At 43.2% G+C, this 13,011-nt stretch overlaps 1 protein-coding gene across 1 annotated transcript; it reads left to right on the forward strand.

Annotated features, from left to right (window-relative positions):
- Window positions 1-5,159: 5,159 nt before the first annotated feature.
- PtA15_17A386 (uncharacterized protein) lies at window positions 5,160-10,172 on the forward strand (the record flags this gene model as incomplete). Its single annotated transcript, XM_053164497.1, has 21 exons — window positions 5,160-5,697; window positions 5,790-5,849; window positions 5,933-6,033; window positions 6,105-6,219; window positions 6,299-6,723; window positions 6,806-6,890; window positions 6,973-7,072; window positions 7,142-7,389; window positions 7,516-7,693; window positions 7,780-7,925; window positions 8,009-8,201; window positions 8,280-8,330; window positions 8,401-8,441; window positions 8,528-8,608; window positions 8,700-8,917; window positions 8,987-9,175; window positions 9,290-9,389; window positions 9,486-9,505; window positions 9,590-9,745; window positions 9,849-10,010; window positions 10,104-10,172. The coding sequence occupies 21 exons, from the start codon at window positions 5,160-5,162 to the stop codon at window positions 10,170-10,172; spliced, it is 3,276 nt and encodes a 1,091-aa protein (XP_053028459.1).
- Window positions 10,173-13,011: the final 2,839 nt, after the last annotated feature.

Here is a 13,011-nt window from a genome sequence, read left to right on the forward strand (position 1 = left end):
CGCACCATGTAACCCCCATGCAAGAAGTTTGCAAACATTGTGACATGTGTATAACATGTAACATGTATGCACCAACCGCGACATGCACAAACACCATGTAACCTGTAAGCAACAAGTACGCACACCACAAAACCCATTTCCACACGCAACATTCAACATGTAACATGTAGCCCAGCATTTAACATTTAAACATCATGTAATACTTCACCCCCAATGTACCAATTTGATAGGGTTATGTAACCAGGGGGTGCGCGGACCGCCATTGGAGCAGAAGGCTGGACGGAAAGTGCTGTAAAAAATGCAAACGTCAGCGGAAACATGTAAAAATTGCGCCATTTGAAAGTAGAGATTCAGGCGGTTCTTTTGAGCCAATAAAAATGGACATAAAGCTCAGGGGAACCGGGTCTAAATGAGGTTTGAAGTTGGTAATGCATGATGACTAACATGCAGCCCTCAGATGTAATGTTCTGATTACATAATATATACATAATTTTCATAGCACATAGTGTATACAGCATATAAATATGACTGAGCTTCTTAGACTGTTTGGTTGTGTAACAAAAAAGTTATACAGTTAGTGGTAATTTCCTACTGAGCCAATCACACCCCCCTAATATCTCATGTTATGATGACACACTATTGATAATAATCCAATAGAACAGATAACATGCATCATTAAAATTTTCCTGGATGTTTGAGACTGTTTGGTTTGGTAACAAAAAAGTTGTGTGGTTAGCAGTCATTTTCCTACTTTGTCTGCACACCCCTCATATCTCATGTTCTGATGGCACAATATTGCTAAATATTTCAGGTGTTTCATTTTATGCATATTTCTCTGTGATCTGAAATTTTTATGCATGTGGTGTGTGGGAAACAAAAGTTATGAATATGGCGGATCATAAAATGTGCACCCCTCATATCTCATGTTTTGGTGGCACACTATTGCTATAAATTTGAAGGGGTTCAATTTATGCACAATCCTCTTTTGTATCAAATTTTTACGCATGTAATGCATGGTAAAAAAAGTTATGGGTCGGATGATAAAAAAAATATAACTAATTAGTCGCAACGACTCCCAAAAAAAAATCTGTTTTAGGAAAACGACTCCCAAAAAGTGCCGTAGCCCAAAAAAGGGGCTAGGTCGACGTCCGGACCCGTTCGCGATTTGGTCCCGGCGACATATGGGAATTGTTTTCCCAATTTATGGGAGTCGTTTTTCCAAGTCCCTAAATCAATGATGCTTTGAACTTTCACAACTGATAAGGTCAATTGACCTTGTTGGAATTCTGGGATCCTAACTTCTGCTTCTTTTCCCTATTTTATTTCTTGAATACTACGAGCTTCCTGATCAGACATCTCATCAACCTGAATCACATTATGCTATAGTCTGTCTCCATTATTGATATGGAGTCAACCCGCATATGTCCTTGCAGTTTTAGAACCCTCACCCCCCAGTCCTGCGCAGTGTCAAATCAAAATTGCACTTTAATGTTTTGGAAAAGAACCCTTGTTAGATTATGAATATCCCGGCCAACTATTATGAATACGCAGCAATGATTGTCAATTCTCACCAGCATTTGAAAAGTACCAGTCAAAACCCTAACCCCAGTTTGAACCGTCATCAAAAGAAATTCAGGCACGCACAACCTTACTGGTCTTTTCCTCACGCGGTTAACATCAAATCAATCGTGAGGAAGAGACTAGTAAGCATGTCATCATCATCTTGTATCCTCAAGACACCAAAAACATCAATTTTAACCCAAAACTTTATCATCATCCTCATTCTTTTCTATCTCCCTTCTTCCCTAAAAACTAGGCATTAAACCTCTTGCACACGTCCCTCACTGTCATCACCATCAAACCAAAACCAATCTTAAACAATCCCTGCATTATTGCAGGTATGCTTTTCTCATTCTTCTCATTGTGTACATAACTATAGGGGGTTGAGAAATCAACTCCCACAAATTAAAAAAGGGTCTTGGAAAAACGACTCCCAACTTTTGGGAAAACGACTCCCATATGTCCGAGCAGCTATTTTTGGACCAGTGCTTGACGTCGACCTAGACCCTTTTTTGGGTACGGCATTTTTGGGAGTCGTTGACCCAAAATAATCTTATTTTGGGAGTCGTCCCCACTAATTTTTATGAATATTTTTAATGTTTTTTTCTCGGGGGGTTTGGGAGTCATTCACCCAAAACGAGTGCCCCCTGCTTCCCTCCTTCTACCCTCCTAACAAAAACCCCCCAATCTTCTTGGCTTTCACCCGGCGACTTGATCACTTTGTGGCCCTAGAATTATCCTCCCCTGACGTCTTCCCTGCCCCTTCCCTACAAAAGAGCTGGAAGCTAAATGCCAACCCAGAGGCACGAGGTTGGGAGGCAAGATACTCTGATTGTTTTGCTCAAACAGGTGGAAGAAAGCTCCTCTTTCCTGATAAGAGTTGTAAGGGCCTGTACCATAGCGGCTCAAAAAGCTGTTTTTTGGCCGTAAAACGACTTTCCTCACGAAAAACAGTTTCCCCTCAAAAACGTGTACCACAGCACCTGTTTTTGGGGGAAACCAGAACTTGTTTTTTGCTCAAAATGATCAATTTCCAGAAACAGGTCTGACCCTGTTTCTCATGTGTGTTTTCCTTCTGCTGAGCCCCCTCCAACCAAGACACCGGGGCCTCTCTTGGCCAATGCAACATGTGTATTGGTCTCTCTCTCATCTCGGACCAATGCAACATATGTATTGGTCCATCTCTCACCTCGGACCGACCCATGATCACCTTGGACCGAGCCAACAACTCGGTCCGTCTATCCTCCCAGACTGATATTATCAGTCTGAGAGGAATTCTCTCCTTCCTCTGCGACCAATACAACTAGATTGGTTGGAGAGGAAGAGAGAGGGTTCTGCCACCGATACTATGTATTGAGTAGCTCTCTCCCCCTTCCTCTTGGACCGCTCTATTGGATTGGTCCAAGAGGAATCCTCCCCTTCTTCCTCTCTGCCCGATAAATTGGTCCAAGAGGAAGAAGGGGAGTGTTCCCCTCAGATCAATACATTGTATTGGTCTGATGGGATCTCATCTTGGACCGATACACAATGAATGTATTGGTCTAGTGTTGAGGACCTTCCATCCCCCCTGGACCCATGTGTTATGTATTTATGTATGTACATACACAGTTTGGGCCGGGAGAGAAGTGCAGGAAGCCTGCAGTTGGGTACACGATTATGGGAGGCTGTTTTTACCTCTTGCTAAACTGAATATTGAAAAAAAGAAAACTGTTTTCCTCGCGCAGGAAAAACAGATTTTGTATGGTACAGGCCCTAAATTTTACTAGTATTTCCATTTGTAGTTTTCATGTATTGGTGGTTGTTCTAGTCTTTTTTGAATAAATATTTTGATTAGTCCTCTCTAGTATTTTTTTAATAAACGTTTTTTATTTTCTTGTCCTTATTATTTCTGGCAGCTCTGAGAGTTTGTGTCATCAAACATGAGGTACAAATTGTGTGCTGGTAGGGAGCATGTCTATTGTGGAGCTGCACCCCTCATATCTCATGTTCTGATGGAACACTAATGCCACAAACCCTATAGCGCAGAGGAGTTACAGTCTTGAAATATCCCTGAAAATTGTAGACTGTTTGGGTGTGTAACACAAAAGTTACACAGTTAGCAGTCATTTCCTACTAAGCATTCGGCACACCCCTTATGTGTCATGTTCTGATGGAAAAATAATGCCAGAAATGTTACATCACAGATTTTATGCAGTCTTAAGATATCCCTGAAATTTGTGGACATTTTGGGTGTGTAACGCAAAAGTTACACAGTCAGCAATTATTTTCCTACTCATTTTGGCGCACATCCCTTATATCTCATTTTCTGATGGGACAATACTGCTAAAACTTTCAGTATTGTCTTTTTATGTATGTTTCTCTGTGCTCTCAAATTTTCAAGCATGTGGTAGGTGGGAGAAAGAAGTTATGGTTGTTCATGAATAAGCAAAAATATTCATAAAAATTAGTGGGGACGACTCCCAAAATAAAATTATTTTGGGTCGACGACTCCCAAAAAAGCCGTACCCAAAAAAAGGGCCTAGGTCGACGTCGAGCGCTGGTCGAAAAATAGTCGCGCGGACGTATGGGAGCTGTTTTCCCAAAAGTTGGGAGTTGTTTTTCCAAGACCCTTAAAAAATCAACTCCCAAACACAATTTACGTTGCGCGGACCGCCTCGGGAAGTCTTTCCCGGGTCCTCGCGACTGCATTTTGACCCGGGGGCGTTTTGGGAGTCGGAATTGTAATTACGCGATCCCAAACGGGAGTCGGGATTTTAATTTTACAAAAAAACCCAGAAAATAGAGAAATATTTATATCTCCTCACTGGAGCACCCAAACGCTCCCAAAATTTTACAGCAATCTAGATACACTGTCTAGAAAATATTTTGAGATTTACAGCAGTAGAAACCATCAGGAAGGCCTTGTGGAACAGGGGGGTTAATTTGGCGGATTTCCTACTCAGGGAAACCCCCAAAACCTTATCTCTGGTGCTCCAAACGGCCCCAAATTTTTTCTGCCATAAGAATACACTCTCTAGATAATATTACAAGCTCCAAGGAGGTATTACACATCAGGAACACCTTCTATTGACAGTGGTGTAGTGTAGTGCAGCGCAAATGCGCTATTTTTTAGTGTAGTGTTAGTGCAATTGCGCCTATCTACGCTAACGCTACGCTAAAAGCTGAAATGGCTTTTCACCCTGTGCGCGTACCTTTAGCGCAGATGCGCGCAATTGCGCTAAGACTTATAAAAAAAAAAAAAGCCCCTTAACCCGTTCATGGCCTGTTGTTATTTCATTTATTTTCATTGTCTGGGTGCAAGTCGCACGTACAACTGGGGGTTTTATGGTAGTTTCACAATCTGAGATGCGGGCGAGACAGGGCCCGATGGATGCAAGAGAGTTGGCAGCTTTGCATCCATGATCTGAGATGTGTGCGAGACAGGGCCCGATGGGCGTGAGAGTGGGGAGCCCAATCCGAGAATCCGACTAGATATTCCGGGTATTTACCGGATGTCACGTGACCGCTGCCGGATATTCCGCGCGGGAAATCCAACAATGTTGGAAGAGGTTTCAAGTGTAGATCTTGAGGAAGCTGTTGACCAAAACTGTAACTCAGAAATGGTGCTCTCAACCAATGACAATCCCCAACTTGGCAAGTCTCGAGAAGACTATTCCCGTCTCGCTAGCCTCTTGGAGAACACCAAGGATCAGATCCTGGGATACTTTCCCTCCGGGATCCATCCGGCAACTCTCGGAGACCAACAGCTCGAGTACGAGGTGTACAACGAGCTCACCACGCTCTTTACCCTAGCCAGAGATTTTTCGGGTTCGTTCAGGAAGGCCCACCAGGATGACATCCGATCTGCCGTCCAAAGCCATCCGATCGATCTTGCTGTCTCCACAGACCGCGAGGAGTATGATAGCTGGGCAGACGAACTCGATGCTCGCGGGGTCGAGCTCTGGAACCGGGCTAGTCAGCTCAGACGGATCCTCGACAGTCAGAGGTCCTCCAAACCGGACTATATCGAACTCAATAAAATCTACCATTCGGCACTCCGCTTACTCCATCAAAAGAACTCAAGCCAGTCTCCACTAATAACTTCAAAGAATAAGAAACATCAAGAACCCTTACTATCCGAGAAGATATGTGCCAAGAGTATGTCTGTTCTACCTTTTCCCTTGGATCCTACATCTTCATCAAAATAAGATTCGAGAGTTAGATCTATGCACTCCGTTGATTACGAACAGTGCGGCAGTTGGGATTTACCATGATTTATGCCGGTTCCCCTGTCAAGAAAGACACCGCGTGTAAGTGAATTGCAATCCTTATCTTGATAGCCTATTAAAATGATTCACACAATGTAACTCTTGCCATATGAATCATTGCACAGTACTGCTTAAACTCGTCAGCCTAAGTTCAAAGTCGTCCAAAGCGCAGCTCATGGTGTATGATTTAGAATCCGCGATGAAAAACATTGAAACAGCTTGGGAGGTTAGTAATGTATGCTTGATGATCTACATAGCTGTTGATGATCTGAATCTATCGGTTAATTTTTTACATAGCTGGAGCAACAACTACAAGAGATCCAGTCGAACCCTGATAACTCGACAATAACGAAAGACAAGGATTTCATTTGCACAATGCTCACGTTCTATTCCATCAAGGCCGATTGTGCAAGTAACAAGTTTAGATTATCATTGCAGTCGAACAATCCAGCGAGGCTGATCTCTTTTGTTAATACAGAGTTGGGCATCAGGAAATGAGACCGCGACACTCTTCAACCTACGCAAGGCTCTGGCTCTGTTCCCAAAGACAACTGATGAGAGACAACCGGCCGAAGCTCTGGATGTAATTTCAAGACTATATACGTTTGCCTACGAATTGCTGAAACCGAAGAGCCAGAAATCACAACGAGGAGAAAAGGATTCACAGAAGCTTCCGGTCTTAATCAAAGCTTCCCAATGGCTCACGCTGGCATTAAACGAGCTGGATTCTCACTCCTGGCATACTGCCCCAGAGGAGCCAGGGGATACTGGGATAGACGCCCCAGGCTCGACATCCGAGTTGAAAGTCAAGATCATCAGAGCTTTGGCTTATTCCTTCTTGGAAGCCGCCTCCTTCGGAAGTAATGACCAGCATGAACTTCAAAGGAAAGGAGAACAAGCTTTGGAAGAAGCACTGGTCAGTAAAATGATATATCACAGCACATCGGGGTGTTACTATTTTTGATCACAAATTACGTATTTTTAATATCCTAAATCAGAACAACCGGCCCAGCCAAGCACTATGGTTGCGGAAGATACAACTTTTAAGTCAGCGAAAACGCATGGGATCGGAACTGCGCACCGGTGAGGCTTGGATTGATTTATGAATTTTTCCAGATTTCTCAAAGCAATTCGAACTCACCACTATCCACCTGCGAATCTTTAGCCGTCAAAGAAGCCTTGAAAACTGTGCCCTTCAATCAGGAACTTATCAACAAACTGATGGTCATTTCTCACAAGCTCTCCGACGACAGGCTAGTTAAGATGTTAAGCCATCTTCGAAAGGGAAGACGACTTGCTGATTCTCAAATTTTCACTCTTATTCTATTTTGAAGTGAGCGTTCGATAATATGTGCAGAAATATTTTCAGCCTGTGTGGTAAAAGAGGATCCGATCGAGAGGTGCTTGGGCGACCCGGCCTTCTACACCATCATCCTCGCTTCCTCGGCTTCTAAGGGTCCGAATGGGAGGAGGAATCAGAATAAATCGGCGCCAAACGTGTTTACAAATATACCACAAAACGAACCTAGTGAAGAATCTAAATTTCAGTTTTTAAAAGATACTGCTGATCACGCTATGCTGGGTAAGCCTTTTCCCACCTCTCGCATTTGTTTGTCTCTGGATAATTTCAATCGGACTGGTTCATCGTCATGGCCAGCTATCGATGATAAATGAATGTTACGTTTTTTATTCTTCTTAACTCGTGCAGCAAATTCCGAGTTTCGCTTAGCATCGGATTGCGCTTTTATGTCACAAACAATGATCTGGCACCGAGGCGATCAGGAGTATAAGAAGATGAGATTCGATTTGGCGGCGAGATGGTATACATTTGGAACTCATGCGGTCTTTGTCGAGACTAAGGAGGCCACTTTCGCAAAACTTGCAAGGTGAAATCGGATGGATATCTTGCAGTTTTTATCCATAACCCGAGTTGATCCGTGAATTTCTCATTGGTTTTATTTTTTTGAAAAAGGAAAGCAGCATTGAGCTGGGTAAACCATGGGAATTACGAACTTGCGAGGAACAGTTTGAAGAATCTACCTCCCCAAGGTTACAATGAAGCTGGAACACATTTCCTAGCTTTCATGATTGATTCTGCGCAAGGAAACGAGCTACCTGGTATATAGATGAGAAGCCCGCTACTTTTCGTTCGAAACGCACCCACATGACTGAAGCTACTTTTTCTTAACACCCCCTAATAGCTATCCAGTCAATAGATCGACTGATGAGCAGTCTTGATTTCAAGCCCGAAACGTTGCTCTATGCTGCCCAACAGGCGAATCATAGGGGACTCCAGAATTTACTCCACCATATCCTGCAGAAAACTCTGGAAGCGACGTCAGGGGCCACAGGAACTCATTTCATCCAAGGCTTGGACATGGTCATCCTTTTACGGCAAGTGTATAATCTAGTTCCTGTTTGGGGGAATGAAGAGGCATCGGGTCTGACAAGCTCGTTTAAAAACTCTCAAAGATCGCTTATCCGGATAGACCTATCAAACCTATCCGTTCCTCACAGAAATAGGTAACTAGTTGATCTCATGATACAGTCCACAGCACATCCTCAACATGCTTTTATTTAATCCAAATTCTAGGGCCAACGATGAACAAAGAATACTTCAGCACTATAGAGCAGGTCAATAAAGATTTTCAGATAATCACGAAATTTGGCAAATGTCTACTAATCCGGATGTGATGTGATTGATTCTGCTCTCCATTCAGCGAAGGAAATGTTAATCCAGTCCCAAGAAGCGAGTGCAATTCAAGTGAGCTCGAAAGACGCCACCTGGTTATGGAAAACGGGTCAGTGAGAGCCTTTCTTAAGCTATCATGTTTTGCGCCACATGACGATGGCCATCTTTTGATCTTGAGTTTTCCATGTTTTGAGAATCAGCCTTCAATACTTGTGTTAGTGCGACACATGACTGGCCGGAAGATTTGGTGTTCGAATTCTTCGGTCTCACAGCCGATCTCATCAGTCTGACTCGCAAGATACCGACAAGTATCGAGGAGGTTCAGACACTGACGAGGCACGAGATCCATTGTCGGTTCGCATGTCTGGCCGGTAGTATGACCCAAGCCTTGAACACTGACCGAGACGATTATCGCCGTGTAAGCCTTCACAGAATGACTACAGTAGACGGAGTTCTCGTTTTCACCAATTCCTCTCATTCCCCGCAGAAAAACTTGGAACAGCCTCTGCTGGCTTCCATCAAACAGCTGAAGAAACTCTCACAAGGCGCACAAGATATTGCATCGGATGGCGCTTTCTCGGAGAAGCTGGGTAAGATCAGAGCGTGTTTGTGCGTCTGGGAATTTGAGACGTATTCGATGGGCAACGATTGGGAAGCGATTCGATACTTCATCGAAGTTGGGTCGTCATCCACACTCTTCTTCTACATAGATAAATCTCCGCAAGAGATGTTATCTGTCAAATATCATGTCATAAAGTAAAACAAAACGTGCCATCACATCGGTTATTAGGATCTCGAACTGGGTCAAGAGTCACAAGCTTTCATCTCTACTCAGGTCACTGAAAGTATCGCAGAAATTGCTTGCCAAAATCACAGTCTGCCAACGGAATGTATGTCTTTCAAATAATCAGGAAATCTCTTGCAAAAAATATCTACAATGGGTAAAAGCCACTGATCAATAATGTTTCGGGCTCTTCTGTTCGAAGTACTTATTTTCGTTCTTGAGGTCAGAATAAGTGATGCAATCTTTGTTGTTTTTGAAGTCTATACGAACTTGAATTGTGGTTGACGATCTTCCAAGTTTTTTTAGCATGTCATGAAGATTGTAGACCGTCAAAGGGAGAAGAGTATCGACGCGCGCAGCCGATGGCTACGACTGGTGATCGACTTGGAGCTCTCGATCAACAGTGACGAGGGGGCTCTAAGATTCTCGAACCAAGCGCTACAGCTGATGCAGAAATATCCGGTAAAGTTGTCGTTCCAGTCGATCCTGTTCGGTCGAAGTTACTTCCCACCAATCTTTCAGAGCGCGCATTCACATGAATTTCTGTTTTCGTGATCGTGCGTAGGAAGAGTATCCATCGGATGAAGCTAATTGGATCTTGGCTAAGAGCTGGGACCGTAGTATCGACCTATACTCTTCTCAAAACATCATCCAGTCTAAACTCTGGTGCGAGATGTCCTTAAAATGGATGGAGCTCGTCATAGGCGGAAGGGCTTACGAAGATATGGTCAGCTTGATTTTCAAGACCTATGGTAATCTAGGCTTTCAAGGGTATGGCTCTCATGACTGAACAGTGAACGTCGCGCCACTTTGACCTTAGATGAACCGCCATTACCGAGATTTGTTGAAGTTGACAGCCACGCTCGACACCCACCAGGAGTTATTATGAAAGGCTCTTGCCTGCTGTAATAACTAGGGTACTACTGATTACGTGTCAAGCCAAAAACAAGGTGTTTCAGAATATCTCACAGACAAGCTAATAGATAACGATTGGCAGATTTGGTTTCACGGGACAGAATATTGAAGAGGTTTGGGTTTGATTTCGAAAATGAGGAAAGAAACAAAAATATTGCGATAAGAAAAGAAACAACTAGGATGCGCGCATTTGTAGAGTATTTAAGGACTTTAGTGAAGGTCTGAGCTTTACAAGTTATACGGATGAAAACTGAAATAGAGAACCGTTGATACGCGGAAATACAACTGTATCGTAATCCCGTTTCCACAGGAATCCTGTCGTTAACTATATTCAGATGATAAGCTTCTTTGTCCTGTCAGCTGTCAGCCATATTAACCTTTAAGCCTTGTTATTCTCATGTACCATTATCTAATAACCTAGTACGTATTTCCAGTTCTTACAAATATGCTTTACCTTTTACTCGTCAAAAGTAAGGGTATATCGGAGTTTGAAGACTGATGAAATGCGATTAGTTGGTTGTGAATCCTTGCCGGTATGTCCTTTAGAGAAATCCAACGATCATGAGCCGGGGTCGAATTTTCCCAACGAATTAGATATTCATTAGATCCCTTTCTCTTTGAACGATGATCCAAAACCTCCGCAAAAAAATTCCAATCTATTCGTGCAATCTGTGAAATATGATTGTCGGGGTGAGATGGCAAGTTCGCTCGGAATTGATTTAGGGAGGGATTCTTATACGGTTTTATTAGAGAAACGTTAAAGACTGGATGAAGTTTAGGATAATGTTCTGCAATATCAAGCTGAACCGCTCTTTCACCGACCATCTTTACCACAGAGAATGGACCTAAATGCTTAAAATCTAACTTCGCATTTGGTCGACGTGTCTGGATAAATCGCCGAGAAAGTAAGACCTGATCTCCAGGTGAAAAAACCGGAGTATCTCGTCTTCGTTGGTCGTAATATAATGCTTGCTTCTCCTTTGCTTGTTGCATAGATTCAGAAGCCCTGTCCTGAATCTGCTGTAAATCCCGGATTACATTATCTGCCTTTGAAATTCCAGATGTTGAGGTGAGTGTGTTAAAACGGGGGTGATAACCATGAACAAAAAAGAATGGGGAAACCCCAGTAGAAGTAGAATGTAAGTTATTGATAGCAAATTCTGCTACATCCAACTTGTCCGACCAATCAGTTTGATTATAATTCACGAAATGTCGTAAATAATCTTCGAGTATCTGATTCATACGCTCCGTCTGTCCATCCGTTTGTGGGTGATAAGCGGTGGAGGTAGCAGAACTGATCTTTAAAAGCTTAAGAAAAGCCTGCCAAAACCCACTTGTGAAGGTCGTTCCTCTATCCGAGACGATTCTATCAGGTAGGCCATGAAGACGGAATATCTCTCGTCAAAAGATCTTAGCCAATTCTGCTGCTGTCATCAATTCCTTGCAAGGGATGAAATGTGTCGCCTTACTGAGATGGTCAATGACTACTAATATAGAATCATACAAACCCGAGCGAGGAAGCTTTACTATAAGATCCATTCCAACCACACTCCAAGGCCGTGATGGAATTGGAAAAGGCTGAAGAGTTCCCGCAGGTGACTGCCTGGAAAAGCGTGTTCTTTGGCAAGAATCGCAGGATGACACAAAAGAAATAACATCCCTCCGTATGCTTGGCCAATCAAATGTTCAAAGAATTAAAGAAAGTGTTCGAGCAATTCCTGGGTGTCCCACTACTGGTCCCTCGTGATAAGTGCTAATCACTTGTTGTCTGAGCGAAGTTGGTACAAATACCCGGTTCCGAAACCAATATAGACCAGATTGGAAGTGAAAATCCGCCCTCTCTTCTGCGCTGAGTGTCGCGTAAGCCTCTGTTAATGACTGATGGAAGGCCGTGGATACTGGCTGAAAATAGATATCATGCTCCTTCACTGCCTGTGGTGCAGTTTCGATAGCGTTTATGCAAAATTTGCTAGCTAAGGAATTTGGTACCAATTTCGACAGAGGAGTATCAAAGTCTGGTCTTCTACTGGGAGCGTCTGCGGGATTAGAATTCCCTGAAAGATGTATAAGCTTGAAATTGAAAGAATCTAAAAAACCCGCCCAGCGAGCTTGCTTTGGAGAAAGAGAAGTAGCCGTGATGAAATACTTGAGATTTGCATGGTCTGAAAAAACCAATACCGGTTTAGATGTACCGGCTAGCCATGCTCTCCACTCTTCGAAAGCTGCTACCACCGCCAGTAGTTCCAAGTCATATATTGACCATTGCCGTTCTTGGTCCGTTAGCTTTTGCGAAAAGAAACTAACAGGGTGCAGTCTTCCTGATGGATCTGGTTGGCTAAGAACTCCTGCGATAGCGAAACCCGAACTGTCAACATGAACAATTCTGTCCGCACCAAAGGAAAAATGTGATAACAATGGAGCCGAAGAAAAAGCTGAAAGAAGAGCTTTGAAGGCTGCCATAGGTCCTGGCAACTTCATTGCTCCTGGAAGAAATGATGATTCCTTGGTGAGATGAGTAAGAGCGCCCGCTACGTCGGAAAAATGGGGAATGAAACGTTGATAAAAGTTGCAAAACCCAAGAAAACTCCGAAGTCCTTTTAAAGTTTCGGGTACTGGCCACTTCAATATAGTTTCCAGCTTCTTCGGGTCCATACGGAGACCCTGTGAAGATACGATAAAACCCAGAAATTGGACTTCTGATTGGAAGAACTGACACTTCTTTAAAGAAGCTTTAAGTGAGAATTCCCGTAGCTTGGATAGAATCGCTGTGAGATGTTTCAAATGCTCTTCCTTAGTCTTGGAAAAGATCAGTA

The sequence above is a fragment of the Puccinia triticina genome, chromosome 17A (assembly GCF_026914185.1).
Source record: "Puccinia triticina chromosome 17A, complete sequence".
NCBI lineage: Eukaryota > Fungi > Basidiomycota > Pucciniomycetes > Pucciniales > Pucciniaceae > Puccinia > Puccinia triticina.